Raw genomic sequence first — 20842 nt, forward strand, 5'->3', positions numbered from 1 at the left:
CTGTTTGATGGGCGATGTTGAGGATGTGAGGGCTAGGGTGGTGGTGGGTGGGGAAGACGGTACTCGCGCAGCTCGCGTGGCCCTCTCGCCCGAGTCACGCGCGCCTCGTAATGCTTGCATAATAATAATGACGGATGCCGATCGTGCGGCGGCTCCTTTGATCTGCGGCGCGTTTGATCTCGCCGCCGGAGCTGGTCCCGCTGCCCCTGCGCACAAAAGAGCCGCCTCACCTTTATTCGGTTCGACGCCGCGCGGCGAGTCGTTCGGCCCTTCGCCCTCGCTCTAAATAGAGGCTTTATTTGTAAACAGCGGGAGCGCTACCGTGCGCGTTTTCGGGGCGGCAGTTGGCAGTGGTGCGCGCGCGCCGGTCAGTATGGGGTGTGTTGGATGGCGCTCGGCCGTGCCCGCCTGCGCCTCTCGCAGCGGCGTTTGTCTGCAGTGATGCCGTGTCGCCGTCATCGAAGTAGCTTTCTGAACCTCATCACTTGGACACTTTGTGTATGTTTACATTGTTACACGACTACGCTACGTTATGTTTTTATCAGTGTCGCGACGCCCCGGGTGCAGTTTGTTTTGGTACAAGTGCTGTGTTTTGTTTTGTTTTCACTCATCCGGGCTTCATAACTCTTGTAAAGGGTTTGAACAGGTTTAGTACTTAGGCACATAACTTTTGAAGGCATAAAATTCAAGATTTGCTGTTGACTTTAGCAACTTTCGCCTTGATGAATATTGTTTGTAAATCTTATTACATCTACACTCAGATTAAAAAAAACAATAGGTTTTGAAAACAACCTATAGTTTTGTAAACTGAGCTTCTACATATCTACGTTATTTTCCTTAAATTGTTACAGTTTCTTCTACAAGCATATCCATTAGAGACATAAAAAAACGATTAATTTATCATTTGCGATTAATATATGTAACATAATACTTGTAATCAAAATAAAGCACTGTACGCAAAGACTGGTTTCAATGGTAAAATTTTCATTTGCTATAAACCCAAATTAGGCGCGCTGTGAACCGTAACCCGTTATAACTTTTGAGTTTGCCTCGCAGCTTTAATCTCATTGTATTACCGCGGATTGTTAATAACTTTAACAAAGCAATACTTAACTGTTTCATGAATTAAACTTAATATAATTACGATTTATTTTCGTCTGAATCAATTTATTCGCGTGGAATAATTGCATAAACGTATTGGTGTAAATATCAACAACAATGTTAATTGTTTGTATTGTTTTGCTGCGTCTTAATGAAATGAAATTGTGCGGTAAGTCAGTCAGGTAGCTTAAATATTTATAGGTCAAGCAAGTAACATTTATTTGTACAAGTAAATCGCGAATGAAAAGTTGCTTAGTTTTATGTCGTTTATGTTGAAAAAGAAGTATTGGGAAGGAATACACATCAATTGTACACCTTGAACAATCTATTCGACCGTGTTGAAGGAGCAGGAAGTAAAAGGCCCACCTGCCAAAGGGAGGGAAGGAGAAGAGGATTACGAAGCTTATAGTATTTCGTTGTTTTGACAACTTCAAGTCGTCGCTTAGTCTAAATAACTAAACGTAAACGGAGAAGTGCTATGTATAGAGCTGTACCAGTTCTGTAAGCGTTGTAGAGTTCTCAAAATAATGAAATAGTTCATCTACATTTTATTGTTATCGAAACATAGGTCGTCTCTATTCTATTTACCTACTGCGTAAAGTAATATCAAAGGTGTCAATACCACGGGTCATCAAAACAATAGTGAACCATTTATATTCAGTTCCAATTAACTACCTGATTTGATCAAAGAGTACTAGTTAATTTTCGTGTGTAGGTGAAGTCAGGATCTGAAATCGATGATGATTTATAGATTTTCGTGGTTGCATCAGTAAGTTTTTTTATTACAACAAAACATTAGTACATTTTACTGGTATTTATACACAGTTGGTGTTTACTTTTCCTAATTAATATGAAAATCTCGAACCGTTCAGTCACTTTTGTTGCTTACTGTACCTATGAATACAAATAGTGGAGTAGTAGTAGCCATTCGCATTTTCGCTCGCCGACAGACGTAGTATGTGCAAACGGGGGAACCTTTGATGTAGTCTAATGTTGAAATAATTATATGCGTTACGACTCTCTTTGAGAACAAAGCTAGCGAATAAAAAGTACCTAAATGAGAATTTGATGTCTAGATGTAGTGTCGATTGATAGGAAACAGTGTTTTCATGAATCAACCTTTTTTTTTCTTGGAAAGGTGAAATACGCAGTATGATAATGTGTCGGGGGTTTCTAACTTTTCAGTATACACTATGAATACGGAAGTGGTTAAAAATTTTCTACCAATCCTCTGTGAGAAAACTCGAGGTTCGAAATGATAATTATCACGACTATAAATATATCTTGATATTTATAAAATTAACTGTGTATGTGTTTGTATCAGAGACGTATATAATGTGTCAAATGCGAATCTCATAAAAAGTCACAAACTAAATTGTTTCTGCAAAGATTTTTCTTCGTGTTTTCGTAGTTTTCGCACTCTGACATTTTTAGTAAAAAATAAAAGAGACAAAACTATGAAACAGCATGGATAATTATCGGACATATATCAGATAATTATCATGACAAATAATTTTGACTATAAATATGATACTTATTTCGAACCCTGTTTATATGTATATTCGTGATGTTCAGCAATGTTATAATAAAAAAAACTTTATTTATTGAAGTCTACTTGCATAGAGTGTCTATTTTATTAAAATCTGATACGTTTCAGAATTCATTATAATTTACTTTTGACAAATAAATATGTAATCTTATTACGATAGTTGTTGAATAGTAAGAATAAGTAAACAACATCGTGGCGACAGCGCTCGTTTAATGCAAATGGGTAAGAAGTAATGTACTTGTTTTTGTTAAAAAACATCTTTCTCAGTTCATTCAGTCTTTCATTAGTTTTATTTTTACGATAACTCTCTCTTTTTACATAAGAAGAAGGTGACAGGATATAGTTTTCTACCTCCAGTTAAACAGATAAAAAATATGAAAACTTTTATTTGAAATGGTTTCTATTCTGAAATAAACACAGCAGTAGCTGCATTCTCATCCATGGTTAAAACTGTTTACAAGTCCGTTGATAGAGTTATAACATATAATACAAATACTACATATTATACAAACAAATTCTTTTGGGGATTTAGATATTATCACAATAGGGCAATTGTGAACCTACTGATTTACGTGAAACGAAACGTAAAAATGCCGCAAAGTTTAATCAGCGCAAAAGTGGTGTAACCCATGTAATTTTTTTAATACTATATTACTTTAAATGATAGTATATACATATAAATATTTTACGAGTATATTTGAATGCTATTTTCATGTAAAAAAATAATTTATCATTATATTGGTCGTATATGACTACTACATATAAAATTAATTTGTCTAATTTTAAATCTTAGGGTTATAACATTTTTGAGCCAATAGCCCCAATTATGGAGTAAGATTGTTGGAAAGCTTTTTACGAAACATACATATTACATAGGTACATGTAAATTAATAAATAAACTGCGTTGAAATCGGTTCCCGTAGGAGAAACTTTCAGCCACGGCGCAGGTTGTTGGATTACGATACTCACCAGTATTTAATATATTGACTTGATTAAAATTGGGAGATAGTTCATTTTGTGAATATATCGACACTTCGGGGAGGAAAAGGTGAAAATCAAAATATAAAGTTCACAAAACCACTGAAAAAAAAAACAATATTTGTAAACGTTTTGGTTCATATTTTATTTATTTTTACAAATATGTTTTCGTAAAATTTTAATTTTTTAACAAAAGCAATTTTATTCTTTGACTAAGCAGATCGTAAGAGCTTGAACATATGCTAAAGCATATTATGATATGCTTGGGTATTTAAACCAATCAGTGGCTAATTTTTGATAAAACTGGCTTTACGCCCTTCGTTTTCTTTTTGAGATTCTCGAAGTAGCTATAGCATGTAATCAATAGCGACGAATAACGACACGAATGCATTGTATTATTATACATGTATTACTTCTTCGTACTTGCATAACGCGCTGGTGTTCGCAACTCGACATCCAGGCGCCTATTTTGTGTGTGATGGGTGCAGGGTCCTATTTGTGCCACCCAAGCTTCTCCAGGTATCCCAGCGATCTCTTCGGTTTGCTGAAACTTCAGGGAGCGACCTCGGCACTCCAAAGTACTTTCTTTGCCCTGTAACTGGCCACGCCGGAGCTCTGTAGTAGCATTTGCGCAGCCGTTTCCTCCCTCTTCATGCACGCTCTGCATAGAGAGTCGTCTGTGATACCTAAATTGAAAAGATATTTAGTGTATGGACCACGACCCGTTAGGGCGGCAGTTAGGGTGTGAAGTTCTTGCCTTTTAAGACTGATTAATTTTCGAAATAGACTGGCGTTGAGCATTGGGAGTGTCTCCCTAGCTTGTCTACAAACTGTAAGGGTGGTCCGTGTGTTACTTTATGTCTTCTGTTATTTTGAGGCGATTTTATACCTTTGTATATAGTGGTTCTTGACCATTAGTAGAGAAGGGACACTATGGGTTCTTGTCCTACAACGTCCGTCTCCGACCTTAATCCACTGTAGAGTTTTCGTGTATACACACCTCCATGAGTGCTTGATGGCATTTATAAATAAGTCCCGTGTTAAGGTCCTAGCTGCTCTATGCTTGAAGTCCTGACAAGCTGTCGGAGAGTATTCGGATGGAGTCATTATTTACTCTTCTCGCTATGATTTCTACTGTTGCCAACTTGATACCCATACATTCAGAGTGGAATACTGTGTTGATGTCACCAAGTGGTGTTAATATCCAGATATTGAGGTCTTATGAGAATATAATATGAGAAAACCTGTTCTTGAATTTGTTTTTGATCCATCAGTGAAAACGCGAACCTCTCTGGGGTTCAGTCCCTTGTTGCGATCTGCAAACAATTGTATCTTGTGTTTTTTGTCAAAAATGTATTTTTTTAGGGACCTGGCCACAGCCGCCTCCAGTAGCGGTTCCTCATTGACAGTTTTGTAAAGTTTTACTTTGTTGTCCAGACGCTTGTTCCAGTTCAACTTATTGGCCAGTATTAGTCCCAGGTACTTGAGGTAACTTCAGTTGATAACTATAGTTCTTTACTGAAGACTTTGGGTAGTAGTAGTAGTAACCTTTTGTTTGTAAACATTACTATTTCTGTGTTTGTTGGGTTTACCGATAATTCATATGCTCTGCACCATCTTTCCACAATCCGGAGTGCAGCTTGTGCAATGTCGCAGAGTGTATTGGCATAATTGCCTGTTACCAGTACAGCTATGTCATCAACGTAGCCTACTGTATAGAAATGCTCTTTGTTTAGTTTGGTGATGAGAGCATTTACGGACTAAAAAATTGTTCCAAATAAGTACATACAGGCCATAGTACCCCTCCTTGAAGGGTACTACTTATGTACCTCGCTGCTACGGCCCATGGGGTCTCGTTTGCTGTTGTTCTTTGTTTAAGCATGTTGCTAATCCAGCTGGTGAGCAATATGCATTTATTATTTGCAGATGACATATCCATAACGATTTATTCAAACGGTACGGAATAGTCTATCTCGTTATGTTTATGTTTTCAGAAGGCTGCGTGACACTTTCGCTAGGTCTGCAACTTTAGAGGCCTTTCAAGGCTACGTAGCGTCCTCATATCCATATGGGTATGTAGTGTGGTTTGCCGATGGGTGCAGGTTTCTTTACGTTGTTTTCGTTCGCCGAAAAAGTCATTGTAAATTTCAAATTAAATTTCGCACACAAATTCCGAAAAATTCCAGTGCAGACCCGGATTTGAAGTTACGACTTTCTGCTTGAGAGGATAAGTCAATTAGGTAGTAAAAAATAAATTTTGCCTTTTTATACATACATAATCATGCTTGTCTCTCAATGGCGTAGGTAGAGATCTTGAACCTTCATTTGCTACGTTCCTAATAAATCTCTCGTCGTTTGCACTTGCATATCTTTACATATGAACGTTTTTTCTTGGTATTGTTAATCTGACCATTGAACAGGTTGAAAAGTTACGGAGACGCTACACAGCCCTGTCTAACATTCCTATGAATGTTAAATCACACAGTTTATGTCTTATTTATGACACGGCAATTTGTACAATTCATAACTCTCATAGGAATCGTTTTAAAATTATTTAGCTCCTAATGTTTGCAACAATGTCTTACTATATGTACCATATTTTGTAAAAAATTTTTATTCATTTATATGTTGTTTACTGTTATCAACTTTTTTTTACACATTTTTTACTTTTTGTTAGTTATGTGAGGGATTTGTCCGCAAAAATATCAGAAGTTAGATAACTTTTTCTTTCTTTTTTTTCCATCTATTTGTTAAGGCAACACATGGAGCTTTTTATGAGGTAAGCTCAAGAAACTGATTCCACTGGAAATAATTTTTATTCTATTGGCAATGTTTCTGAGAAACACAACTCTGCCCTTTTTGTTGATTCGGTTTTTTTTATTAGATATACATTCACAAATACTTCTAAGCAGAACAGTCACCAACAATAATTAATTGCTTCGATTCCATTACTTTGATATTTTATTAAAAATAATACGTTTTATCAAAAATAATACAATAAAAATACTTACTAAATATTGTTAAATTACAATTAATAATAAACATAAAAAATCAGTTTTTGATCAATAGGGATGGATAATCGGTCAGGTCATCGGTTTGCATTCCCACCAGAACGAGCTGCGACGGTGCGATTTTGTTCATCCGGTTTTTGGCGCTTGTCGTTATCGAATGTGCTATTTGGTGTAGGTATATGCGACGTGTTGATGCAAGTTTTATACTTCCTTATAATAGTTTTTGAACAATATTTAAAAAAACTATTAGACGATCGAAAACAAAACTATATAGAGTGTGTGTTTAATCTAAAAAAAACTTTTACATATAAGAGTTAGTTTTTTGAGTCAAGCCTGGGATAATTTTCTACATGCCGTGGCCCTTCTCATTTTCTCAAATCATCGTTTCTCAATTGAAAATATTTAATGACACAAAGTGATTCTAAAAAGTTCTGTATATTATTTAACCCAAAAGGGTACTCTTTCCATTACAATTTTTACTTGTAGTATGAAGAGTAGAATCTGTTAATAATCGAATCGGATAAAAAAGGTTTATAATCTATGAGATCTCACTTTGACAATGACAGTTGTTAGTTTACATTTTGGGACTTGAATTTCATCTCAGAGTATAGAAGAGATCTCTTTTAAAGACAAGTTAGTTCACTTTTGCTCGCTTTTTATATAATTTATATTTCTTTTGAATTTGTTCCATGTAATAAAGATTTAGAAAATATAAAATAAAATCTTATACTTTGATTGTTCTTCATCACAGGCCGTGTTGACGACAGCCAGTGAGAGCTTACCACCCGACAGTCTGCGGCTCGTGTGGCTCTCCAATTCTTCCCTCACCTGCAACGATGGAACACAAGCCGGGTACGTAATACATTCTTCAACATCTTATAAATGTAATATTATTTCGTAAAGGTATTTTTATTGTACAATTATATTGGTCTTCAGGTACTACATTCGTCGAGGTACCAATATTGATCACTGGGTGGTATACCTCGAAGGTGGTGGCTACTGTTGGGATACAACGTCTTGCGAAGCGCGTTGGAGACGGCGACCCGCTCTCATGTCCTCCTCGCGGTGGCCCAGAAAGCGCCGTGCTCCTGCCCTACTATCCTCGGATCCAGAAATTAATCCTCTTTGGCACGCATCAAACCATGTTCTACTCCCCTACTGCACTAGTGACATGTGGACAGGTACTCGAACTAGGCAGAATTACACATTTTCTTTCGCCGGACGTCTTATCGCGAGAACTGTGCTCTCCGAACTCCTACGTTTTGGCCTCTCTGGACGACTTCTGCTCGTCGGATCGAGTGCCGGCGGAGCGGGAGTCATGCAGCATGCAGATTACGCCAGGCGACTGCTGCGAACCAATGGAATCAAAGTCGCAGCGATTGCGGATTCAGGATGGTTTCTTGACCGACCAGGTAGAATTAAACGATCAGCTGATACTGTGGCCAGATTAGGACATTCCCTCTGGCGTGGATCTCCCCCAACGTCTTGTGCGAGAGAACATAGCGACAGGCCTTGGTTGTGTTACTTCGGATATCATCTTTATCCACATATAAGGACTCCACTTTTTGTGTTTCAATATTTATTCGACTCAGCGCAATTAGCTGCAGAGGGCGTGCGAGCACCGAGAACAAGAGCACAGTGGGATGCGGTGCACAAGACTGGTGCGGCGTTGAGGGAAAGTCTGAAGACTGTACGTGCGACCTTTGCTCCAGCCTGTTTGGCCCACGGAGCTCTAGCACGACCGGAATGGTTAGCAATTAATGTATCAGGTATGTAAAACTCCTGTTTTTCTTAAGTTTTTATGACACTTACAAGTATTATTAATTTTACTGACATGCATAATAAACATACCAATTTCTTTTTTCAGGTGTCTCACTACCACGTGCCATCGCGTGTTGGGAGCAGCACCTTGGAGCTGGAGGAAAACGCCTCAGGCACCAAGTAGGATGTGCACCTCGTCGATTAGTGGAGAGATGTTCGTGGCCGCAATGCAACGGGTCATGTCCTAGATTGAGAGATCCAAGGACAGGGGAAGAAGTTGCATTGGCTGCTTTACTTCAAAGTTTCGGTTTGGATGTGAATAGTGCAGCGGCTGCGATGGGTATTGATGCGCGCGCCCTCTCGCGGATGAGTCGCGCTGAGCTACTGCCATTGTTAGCTCCCCACACGTGATTCCTGGCCTTTAAAATTTTAGCAATCTTGCTGTGTTGCTATGCGAAGAGACTGTTCGTGCTCAGGGCACGGTAAATCTACCTCGTTAATTGTTGCACAAATACAATTTAATGTTTAGATATTATTTATTGTTTACGGATGCTAATGTATCTATTTATATGACGTAAGTAAATTTCTTGTAATTTGTACATACACATATCTTATTTGTGTTCCTTTCATTGTTTTAGAATAAAACCAATATAAACTTAAATACTTACAATTAAAGCAACAAATTGTGTCTTATGTAACATATTATATCAAATTTAAATATTGATGAAATTACGATTAAAAGTAAATAAAATTCAAAAATACTTTGGCACAAGTTTGTATTTTATGTACAAAATTTCCGTTTCTTTTAGAAACGATGGACTAGTTTTCGCTTAATCTACGAATAAAATACTTAAAAATATCTCACTATGGTCCGCTGTAATAATATATTGTGTGGCAGTGTTGTTTGTACAGCGGATATATCCGATCAGGGGCAAATAGGTGAATCAGGACAACGGCAGCACGGAGCGGTTTCGCGCGCGCGGAAGCCACGGGGAGCGTTTGATGGCAATTGTCTGAGTTTTGAACGGCGTTACCACGAGCCCGCCACTCCGTCTATGTTTGATGTGTCATAAACGTGAACCACGTTCCTTATTGATTATTATTGAAACGTCAATAACGTCGTTACCAAGGAAGAAATCAGTGGACACGATACTTGCGTGATGTCGCCACCGCGTGGTTAGCCTAGTTGTAACATTACGGTTGACGGCGTCTGCGTTTTCTCTAAGAGATCCTCGGAGAAACAAAATATCCAGGACTGTTGGTGTAGTCTGAGCCATCGCTGAGTTCAAAGGCGACCGCGCATACGGCTGCGGTGACACCGTAATGGCTTGGTCTAAGAACTGTAATAGCTCCGTTGGGTTATTTGTATTCGCCCATAGGTGGGGCAGAATTGGCCACAACCAGTTGTTCTCTGAAAATATAACGGAAGTTGTTTGTTTAACCCATAATAAGATGCAACCTTCACATGACATTCATACACTGATTCTTATGTAGGTTGGTTCATTATAGCAATTGCAAAGTTCTTTATTTACATATGTCTACGCTTTGCTTTATGTGATGAAATCGCGGAAGCGTAACGAAGTGAAGAGCGTAACGCTGCATTCAATGAACACAGATTGCATATTAAACACGACAATTAAAAGTAAATATGGTGACAGTGTTGTAACATCTTGTAGAAAGTTGTTTTTTTAATGTGTCACGACTACTTTAAGATGCATATAAAAAGAACTTTATTTATAAGTAAAAGTCAAATCTACTGACATCAAGATTGTAAGTTGTCATTGAATAAGTAATTATCACGCTGTGATCTCGCTCTATACATCACATTTATACATTCGCGATCTATCTAAGTAAATATCTATCTATCTAAGATTTATCTGAATGAGGAGTAAAGGATCCGATCGATCGTGGAGACGTTATCTATTCGCCCCACCACTTATTTTGGAGGTCTCTTGAAGCGAGTGCAAACACTGTTCACATTATTTGTTTAGCCAAATTCTGTCCTAGAAAGATATCTACAATCAATGTTTTTTTTCGTAAAAAAATTTATAATTAGATTTGTCCCGTTACCTGTTCAATGGTAGAAGTAATTATTACTTAATCTCAATATTATTTACAGTTATCTATTCATCATGTGATTAATAACACTAATTAATGACAAGGACATATTAATATTATGATAAATTCATTGTTTGATATTATCAGCAATTTGTTGCTTAATTTGTCGATCAATTTGCAGAACTTGAGTGAATGACAGCCTTGCTTCTATCGCATTATGACTTTATAGCGACCGTGTAAAATATTTGTATAGAAAGGTACTAAGTTTGTACTAATCGATATCATTGATATAAAGATTATACATGAAAATTAAAGATAATTAACAGAGTAGTGGAGTAATTTCATAGAAAATAGATAGATATCATGATAGTAAAAACATATCATGATGTTTAATAAAAATAAAATAATAGATACTAAGTGATAGGAACTGCACAGCACTTCTAGCGGTCACAAGATTCCTCTTGTGCCGCTAGAGGTGCTGTACATTTCTGCCCTACTTATCATAACTAATGTAATGGATATTTTTAGCGGAATTAAGCTATTAACATATCTCAGCACACACACACCTTTTGGGGTCAGCGAAATGAGATGCACAACACCCCATAAGCGGTTTTTTATATCTTATTTACTTTAAGTTTTATTGTTATACAAAACCATGGTAATTGACATTTTTACAAAATAATTTAGGTGCTAATGTAAACTCAAAAGTTAGCGAAATGCAAAGGCGTAAAACATTTGACAAATTTGTTAAATATTTTTCGCGGTCGCTACTCGCAAGAGACAACTGCGTAACTCATAGTAGGGGCACAAATGTTTGGCTGAATTAAAAAAGAATATTATTGAACCCATTAAGAGTAAGTCAAGTAATGTTGATAGTATTACTCATTACTACTAGAATTATTGGCTAATGTTATTGAAGTAGCGGTATTAGAAAAAAAAATGTTGAGAGTGGTTTTAAACGTGTGGTTCATCGTGATCTGAATTGTAAATTGTTTCCTGTCGAAAATAATTACTCGAAGGAAGACGCAATTATGCTGATTGCCGTTCGTTTTCAGCTGCGATTTATAATTACGCTGCCGAATAATCATGAAAGCAAGGACTGGGTTTGGAATACAAGAAGTGTCACCAAGTTTAATTTGCGGCTGAACAAATTTTAACTTAACGTCTTGCTTATTCATGTAACTTGTCTTAGAGAAAATGTTAACTGTTTAGAAAAGTTGGTAATATATGTATCTCATTATGGCAGTGCCTTCCAGTAAGATACGTGGCAGTATTCATTATCTTCACTTCATATAATAGTAACGGGTGTATGTGTGCGATGTGTATGTACTCTACCTAATATTTACGTAATAGTACTTATGTCATATACAAACGTACCTAGTTTACATTGTTCATGATTAGATTTCCTTGTCTAGGGAAAACTTTTTACGCTATGTTTTTTGCTTTCTGTATTCGTACGTATATACAAAATACAAACCCTAAATATCTAGGGTACTTAGGTCGGTGCACTTTATGAGTAAATAGGTGATAAGTTTCAAGGCAAAACTTCATAAGGGATGTTTGCAAATAAAATTGATTACAAACGAGTTGAAATTTAAAGACATGAATAATTGAAGATTAAATGACGTTTCATTAATGTATAATGTCAATTAACATGTAAACTAGATCACCTGCAACGATAGCATTGTCCACATAGCTGAATAACAATCGAGTATCAGCTTCTATGAAAGACTGCAATCTTGGCCCTTTGGATCCAGGGCCTGTCAGGAATTCACTAGCTTGGGCTAAGTGTGGTCCTAATTCTCTTTGAACCAGCTCAATGAGACCTCGATGAACACTCTTAATGGGAGATCCATCTTGGTTGTAGAAGCCCATTGGGAAGTGATGAGCATCTAGAAACACCACCTGTCAATGAACAAAAATAAAAGGAAATGAAAAAATACATAATTGTTTATTATTAATACAAAGATCGAACAACAGAAACAAACAAACGACAAAATTAATTTCGATTAGACTGGACTCAAATCAGCATTTATTGCCTGAATTGAGGTACAAACCGAGTCAGTAGGTCTTATGGGACGCAGGACGCACAGTGGGACGCGACCTGCGTGAGAGCGACATCTCTATGCGAGATGTTTGTATTGAGTTTAAACGAGTTTTTAGCTGTCCACGGCTCCTGTGAGAAACTTAGGAAAGTTTCCTCACATTACCAGGTACCGTTACAGCTATTAGTTACTGACAAGTGATGTTGTTTTATTAATTGCAATATTTATTTTATTTAATATCATCATAGGATTTTCATTTTTACGGCAAAGAAGCCGTTAAAACCAAACCAAGTCTACTTACAACAGTTATGTAATTTTGCATACATGCAAATTAGTGAGATTGATTGACTCTCATGAAAGTACAAAAATAATAATACAATATCTGAATCGCAATTCCTAAGCATGCAAACTTGAACTCATTTGTTTATCACTGTTGTTTTCGAAAGTGCGTTGTTGTCTATGAGATTAGGTTAAATTTTATGTAAGCGCCTTCTAGGTAGGCTTGTTCCATCCTCGATTCTATCGTCTCTTGGCCTCAAGTGACATTTAAATATTTACCTAAAGGTAACTTCAAAAACGGGAGGTTCTAAATTCGGCTGTATGTTTTTTGTATATGTATGTTATGCGGCATTTGTGAACCGATTTTGATGATTCTTTTTTGTTGGAATGAGGGTACCTCAGAAGCGGTTCCATTTCAATTTGAAGAAAATATTCCATCTCTAAGCGTAGTAAATTACGGGATGAATTACTTTTGAGATCGGATTTTTCAGTACTCTTTACTCCGTATCGGATTTTTTAGTACATCGTACTGTCTTATTAGTAACGACGTTGAACTGAATTTGTATGGATTAATCGGAAATTTACCTCTAATGTGTGATCCAAAAAAGTTCGAATTTCTTTCAGGAGTGGTACTAATGGACGGACTCGAATTAAGTTGTGGTTCAGCCAATACCTGAAAACAAAGAATATTTAAGTGATATTAATTATTAACATTAATCTTAAGGAATTTTTGTTACGTGTCTTTATTTCGAAACAGTAGTTCTGTTTTCCATTATAACATAAACACTTACGATTAAAATAAATATGCACGCACGACAAATTGTTGGTTGACGATATTATAAAATAGGTATATGAAATTTAAACAGTGAAAACAGCCAAAGTTTAATTATCCAAAGGGACTAAGACTGTTTTCTAATGTAGTCAATTATTTTTTTTAATTTTTCTAATTTTCTTAATGAATAATAAAACTGTGACAATCCGAAAACACGCGGCATAATCCATGTACGCCGAATCACTCCCTAGCCAGTTAAAAGTACCTAAAACCTGCAGCGAGCCGAAAAAGTTTCAATATAATGAATAATAATAATTTAAATTCATACTCATCATCATCATCAACCCATTTATACGTCATACTGGGCACGGGTGGCTCAGGCGAGGGTCTAGGGTTTTAAAATAAATTTCGAGACACTCAGAGGTGCGAACCCGAATTCGAACCCACTTCATCTGCTTGAGAAACGATAGGTCAAACCAATAGGCTACCACGGGTTTTTTACTTTACCTACTTAAATAGTCTAAGCAAATTACACTTGAAATCGTCACATTGATTAAGCTCTACTGCTCATTCGTAAGGCAGATTCCCCTGAGAACAATGAGCAAGAAACTCTTGGGGTTGCTGTTTACAAATAAACATTTGTACAGATTTATCATTCACAATATTTTTCAAACTTCGATCGAGACTGGAACACCTAAACGGGTCACTACCACGGATTATTGTCATGCAAGGACGCAGAAGCTTAGTCCTACCGCGAATAGAACCTGAGGCCTCCTCGTCTTGCGCCCACAGTGCAAACCGCTGGGCCTCCGAGATTGTTAGTATAGTATATGAACAGATAAGCACTTTTCATATCTCAGAAGGTGAATTAGTTCCTAAAACGGGGAAATATATAATTCGAACTTCGGTAATGAAATGGGTAAATTAAACAAAGTTCTGACGCCTTATAGAATTTTTGATTTCAATTGGTATAATGTTCGTAACATGGTAAGTTCTAGAGCATACAAATTTAACTTTGCATGACTAACGAGTTCATTCATTGTGGTTTTGTTATAGCCATTATTTGCTTTTATGTAACCCGATCAAGGAAACCGTGCGCGACTGCGGACCACCGATCACCACTTCCACGTAACTTTATCGCACGTAACGCCGATCTTTATTATTAAGTTATTACAATTCTGAATTACAACTAAAGATGTTCCACGTTGTTTGTTTATATTACAACTTTAAGTACGAATAACGTCACGTTTGTCTGTTCACTGGAAATTGAAACAACACTACATCATATACGATAAGACTGTCCAAAGTTCAAAGTGGAAAACCAAATTTACTCTTGGCTATATGTGTTTATTTATTATAGAATTTAATTTTATTGAGGTACAGGTTAAAGAACATTGATTTCTCCTAAAATATACATTAACCTACAGAGAAATTTATCCTACCAAATAAATACAAATACCTACGGAACTCATAATTTTTTGGCATTCTACAAAAACTCGGATTGTATAAGCTTAACTACTAGATTGTAAGTACTAGTACGTGCATAATTTTATATTGAATGTCCTACACTACATTCTCGAAGTGTCACAGAAGCTAAGCGATTTTATGGCACAACTGCTCCAGATTTGCAGAATCATTGGACTTAATAAAGAACTCCAACAAACAACGCGCGGTGCTTTCACGATCGAAAATGGTCCGTAGTGATTAAATTCCGTGGATTAGGTCCGGTCAATCTAGAAATCATATTTATATTTACCTGAAGAAGAAACGTTATGTTTGATAAAATGTCGTCTTTATATCAGCGGAACCAGCAAATATTTCCTTGTTTCCTTTCACTTTCAATTGATACTCTGGTTGAATAATCTTAACGTTTAGTTTGTATTGTATTCCGAGTCGTTTGGTTTTGTTAAGCCCCGGTGAGATTGTAAAAAAAGGTTTGCTCGTTATTTTCGTGTCTTTGGATTTACTCTTATAACATTTTTCCGATCTACAGACGTCGGTTAAGTTTAACCTGATTCTTGCATTAATGACGTAATCAATCAAATATTATTTGTTGAATGTGGATAGCATTTAGCGAATAAACGAAGAAAGAGATTGACGACAATTGGCAACTAATAAACGAAAATTACCAAGCGAAAAAAATTTGATTTTTGACAACAATTATTTATTTATATTAACTCACCTATCTTCCTTGTTTTGATAAAACTCATAATAAGCAACTCTGAAGTCGAAGTATCTGATACCATGAACAAGCTGGGCCCAGACGGAGCGGTCCTGACAAAGCACGAAGCTGTCTCTTGTGACTTTACTGAGTTCTGTGTTGAATCGCCAAGCGCCTGCGTTATGAGTACCTGGGATCACCAAGTCACCGATGCGGAGAGCGTTGATAGTATCACTGAAATAATAGAGTAGTATTGGATGGTTTTAGAAGTTGTTGGTGGTATACGAGAGTCTTTACTTGTTTGAGCTACATAATCTTAAAATAATCGAAATAATTAAAAATTTTTTATATAGTTGGATAGATAGGAATTATATTATATAAGACGCATTTAAAATACGCAAAGCAAGAAAAAATTAGAATGATTTATGACGGGAAGTCTTTTTCACAACAGTGGCAATGCGAGCTAGCAGAGGCATAGAGTAGTACGTGCGAACGCAGGGTGCACAATTTTTCACATGCACATGCGCAGAAAAGATAAGAAATTCAAAAGTTCATTTCCAATCACTTACGCGTTATCCTCCATCCAAGTGGGCTGTATCTTTAAACAATTATAAGCTTCTATCTGATCATCTCCAGCTCCAATCCACGGCCATAGACAATGTGGACCTTTAAGGCCCGGTCCTATGTTCCAGCCAGCGGGAAGCGAACCTTCTCCGAGGGATGTATTAGTGATGTAGTAGCCACTCTCCTTTTCGATAACGAGGGCAATTAAGGCGTTATGCCATGACGCTGGGCGATCATCGAATAGACCTATCTGTGAACAAAAATCAACATGATATGCCCAAAGGTATCAGTTGCTGAAATGATATTTTGCCTTAGGACCTAGAGCAACCTAACCATTTCATCGAAGTGAAATCTATACAAGATAATTTAGCAAAGACAAGAGTGCGTAATTTTAATGTGAAGACCAGAAGATTGAGCTAATAAACGTATGTCCAAGAAGCCAAAGCAAACCCCGGTTGATGTAGATATTGATCAATAACAAAAGATGCTAAAATTAACGCCGTAGACCCAACGATGACGAAGGATACCACTGACGATGTAAGCTTAGAAAACCGACGTCAATTGAAAATGGGGATAGGCTGGAGGAAGAAAAATTATGAAGCGATTTTCTTTCGCTTCATCCCATCTAACTATACCTAACATTTAAATCATGTTTCATTTCTCGCGTACTCCCAACAATCGATGAAGCTCAAATACCATAATATATACTGTAGTATAACTACTACTTAAAAAGTCACTCAATGAAAACAGCATATTACATGGTGATAAACAAACTTGTTTTCCATGTAAATGATTTGTGCAAATAAATACATATTAATTATTTCGAAAACTGTTTACACGTAACCTTAACATTAGGTTCTGACAAGTCCGGTACAAATTCACCTACTTCCCGTCAGCTGCATGCTAATTTTACGTATACCTACATAATTATAACAATAATATAATCAATAACTTGGTTTCCAAAATTGGTTGGTAATCAATACTTAGAGTATTACCATATAATTAAAATTTACTACCTTTTCCACGGCAATTCTCACGCACAGTGAACTGAATGCGCAGAATGGCTTCAACTATTATTAGATTTCGTAATGTATTGAAAGGTAAGTGCGGTACAAAGAGCGTTTTGATGATAAGTGACGTGCTCTTCAATGGAGCGGTGTCACGTCGGTGCTACCGGACGTCACGTGATTTACGTAACGAATGCGAGTTCATTTCGAGTGGGTTTGTCAATAGCTCACAAGATATACACTCAAGAAATCTTGCAAAATATTTGTTCTTGTTCTCTGTGTGAAGTTCGTCACTTTTGCTTTGCGATTCAAATATTGACTTGTAACATTTGTCACGAAAGATACCCTTGGATGTTTAATGCCAATATGTATTGACATTAAAAAAGTGCGTACTTACATAAATATTGAGAATTTGATTAGAAAGAGAGAGCGAGAGTAAATATGTTCTCTCAAATTAAAATTCATCTTTGTTGCTCATGTGACTCACATAATATGTTTTTATCTACACATTATGTGATTATGCATCTATAAAGTCTATGTAAATAAGTACAAAGTATAATATTAACGTAATAAGATAACATTATTTTTTGTGCCAATATAGGTTGTTTCAAAAGGGAGAAGTAAAATTTTGACGTATGTACCCACGTTCTGGTCATTATTAACAAGAACTCTTGTGCTTCGACTTTTAAATTTTTTTTCAACTTCACTAACGATGTAGATGAAGACAAAGAAAACTGTTTAGTTTCAGCGAAGCAGTTGAAAATTAGCGTCACTATTCAGCTGCAAGGAATCAAAATGTTTCTAGCAAGAGGCAGAAGTGTATTGTTGATAGCATGAGCGTCTATTTTAATTCATAAAATTTTACTTTGTAAAAATTTTTCTGATTGAATACTTCTACTTAGGTCAGCATTCCCAGACTTTGATATTTATTTCTTGTACATATTAATATAATTGGACTCTTTCGTATACATTCTAAATAAACGCTTACCTTCTCCGGTATATTAGAGCAGCTGCTGAAATCCCAATTCAATTCCAAGGCGTCAATTAGGGTCGTATCCTTTGGTCGCATAATTGTTTTAGAATTTACTGTTAACCACACTCGGCCACATAGAGACTTCTCGAACACTTGCTGTTCAGCTATTAAACATAAATATAACACACTACAATTAAAACTGGTAATATTGATTATTGATGAGGATATTAATATTGTTTTTTGTGAAATTACTCCACTTTGTTAATACAAAGATCGAACACAAAGAAATATTCCTTGGACCTGACAGGACTCGAAGCTGCGTCTGCGCCTGTAGGTTTTTTTTTGGTACCAAGTGACGGGACGGAAAAGTCGTGGGCCTGATGGTAACCTACACGCCTGTCCATAACAGTTGCAGTGCCACTCAGAGCTTTAAAAGACAAAGATGAGGGGCACTGTCTGCCTGCTGTACAGCGTGGTTATGGGTTCAAGCCTTCGAACTGTATGTTCGAACTTTGTATTAACAATCATATTATGACTAGTGGAGCTATTTCACAAAAAATGTCAATAACACAAATAAAACTGGGTTACAATTATGTAAATTATTAAGTAGATTACTGAAATACATCATAAATGCAAAAAGTTTTACAAGTTGAAAATAAACAACAATGTGCGAGGCCAAGTATTACAAATATTATGTGCGTGTATGTAATATATAGCACTTTCACTAAATCAAAGAAAAAGCGGGTGCCACATCGTATAAAAAAGTCAAAGAAAAAGCATTTCGGTGGGTTCAATTTCGCTGACTGAGACTTTAATGTAGGTAAGATAGAGATGGGCATGAATTTCTGACACAAATTCCTTTCATTGTAAAAAACGGCAAGTAAAGTTGGTCCGTCTGCATCTTGATTGTCCCTGCAAAATGTTCATCATCATCAACTGATTTATACGTCCCACTGCTGGGCACGGGTCTCCTCTCATGCAAGGCTTTAGGCCATAGTCCGCCACGCAGGCCCAATGCAGGTCGGGGACTTCACACGTTTTCCGAGGGTTCTTCTTCGACTTTCTTCGATGTGTAGGTCATCATGATGTTTTTCTTCGCCGAAAAACGAATAGTAAATTTCGCACATAAATTCGGAACAACTCAAAGGTGCGAGTGGTAGGCCAAACCATTAGGCTAGCACGGCAAATTTTTTTCAAATGCTATTTATTACGCTTTTAAAAATTATTTAAAGAAAATCTGAGGTAATTCGACGGCCTCCGCAGTTTAGTGGCTTGCACACCGGTTTTCATGGTGTCGCCATGTCTGAGGTCCCGGGTTCGATCCCCGTCCGGGTCAGTGCAGAAAATTAGCTTTTCCATATTGTCTCGGGTGTTTGTGGTACAGTCGTTGTTTCCGATTTCCATAACACGAGTGCTTTAGCTACTTACTTTGGGATGAGAGCAACGCTTGTGATGTTGTATAATTCTATTTACATTATTTATTTAATAGTAACGATAACAGAAAAGAGAGCACTTGTGTTTTCTTGAGAGAAGATTCTCAAGAGAATCGCATTCTTGTTTTTGTCGTACTGCTTGCTTGGACATAACGAAGACGGATTTATCTATTTATAGTAGGATGATTATTTAAGTATCTATAGACACGTTTCACAACGCGAGTGTCAAGACCTTACTGTAGTTCAGACAAAGGTCCGACAGTTGTTTTATGAAGTAACTTGATCACTTTAATATCGTTAATAATTTGAAGTATATCATGTGAATTTATAATTGTAGTTTATGTACATTTGACTTTTGTTTCTTTGAACTATGACTTTGCAGAATTAATAAAATTTGATAACGTTGGGATTTACAATATATTTTCAGATCTAAATGTTATTTGTTTTTTAAACAAACCAACGTTTCGGGTTCTTTACAGACCTGTAAAGAAAGAAAATGTTTTCTTTGATTAAAAATCCCACGCAGACACGAGACTGCTCATTAAAATGTATTATTATTTTTCATTTCCCTTTAATTAATTAATTAAATTTAGTGAAAAAATGATATTGTTAAAATAAAGTGTTTGCAAATCGTATATATAACATAAATTGGAATGTGCTTTGGTAATAAGGGATTGAAAATAATTGTGTAACTGTACTTCAGAATGGAGTGGTTTGCTGTAAGGCATATAACTTCACCATCTCAGTCTGCCGTGACCATGGGAAGTAAAGGGCCAGAAACTTTGGTTTGTTTGAAAAAAAAAAATTACGCGATTTACACCGAAGAAATAATTTCAGTCCCAATGTGTACTAATGACGAAAACCTAAGAACACGATATTTAAAAAAGTTGTTACAAAATCAGCACCAACCTACTTACTGCTACTCGTATACGTTATGTATTACTAGTATTTATTATATTTATAATTTGCAAAAAATAAAGTAAATAATTTTCATACAATAAAATAAAAAGGGGAAAACGATAGATATACAAACCATATTAGTGTTGCGAAAACGAGTGATTCGTGCTGTGTACTGTTTACGTTCTCGGGCTTATCTCCGAGAAAAGTTTAAGGAGGCTGGTGTCATGACTGTGGGATTACAGTACATTTA

General features: G+C 36.5%; 2 protein-coding genes across 3 annotated transcripts in view; one reads left to right on the plus strand and one right to left on the minus strand.

The window, feature by feature from the left end:
* The first annotated feature begins 226 nt into the window (after positions 1–226).
* LOC113229459 (palmitoleoyl-protein carboxylesterase NOTUM) lies at positions 227–9015 on the plus strand. The gene is made up of 4 exons (XM_026463055.1): positions 227–498; positions 7391–7491; positions 7576–8408; positions 8507–9015. The coding sequence occupies exons 1-4, from the start codon at positions 388–390 to the stop codon at positions 8809–8811; spliced, it is 1350 nt and encodes a 449-aa protein (XP_026318840.1). The 5' UTR covers positions 227–387; the 3' UTR covers positions 8812–9015.
* Positions 9016–9163: 148 nt separating this feature from the next.
* The window catches only part of LOC113229458, a 21254-nt gene continuing 9575 nt past the window's right edge, over positions 9164–20842 (minus strand). Inside the window, exons 3-8 of one of the 2 annotated variants that reach the window (XM_026463053.1) lie at positions 18275–18423; positions 16285–16529; positions 15737–15949; positions 13368–13455; positions 12129–12363; positions 9164–9811 (exon numbers count right to left, since the gene is read on the minus strand). In XM_026463053.1, coding sequence (XP_026318838.1) covers positions 9468–9811; positions 12129–12363; positions 13368–13455; positions 15737–15949; positions 16285–16529; positions 18275–18423 — 1274 coding nt within the window. In that variant the 3' untranslated portion in view covers positions 9164–9467. The remainder of the gene's footprint in view (positions 9812–12128; positions 12364–13367; positions 13456–15736; positions 15950–16284; positions 16530–18274; positions 18424–20842) is intronic. The other variant, XM_026463054.1, reaches the window with a different exon arrangement.

This window comes from Hyposmocoma kahamanoa, unplaced genomic scaffold, assembly GCF_003589595.1.
Source record: "Hyposmocoma kahamanoa isolate Upper Pololo Valley unplaced genomic scaffold, ASM358959v1 62, whole genome shotgun sequence".
Lineage (NCBI taxonomy): Eukaryota > Metazoa > Arthropoda > Insecta > Lepidoptera > Cosmopterigidae > Hyposmocoma > Hyposmocoma kahamanoa.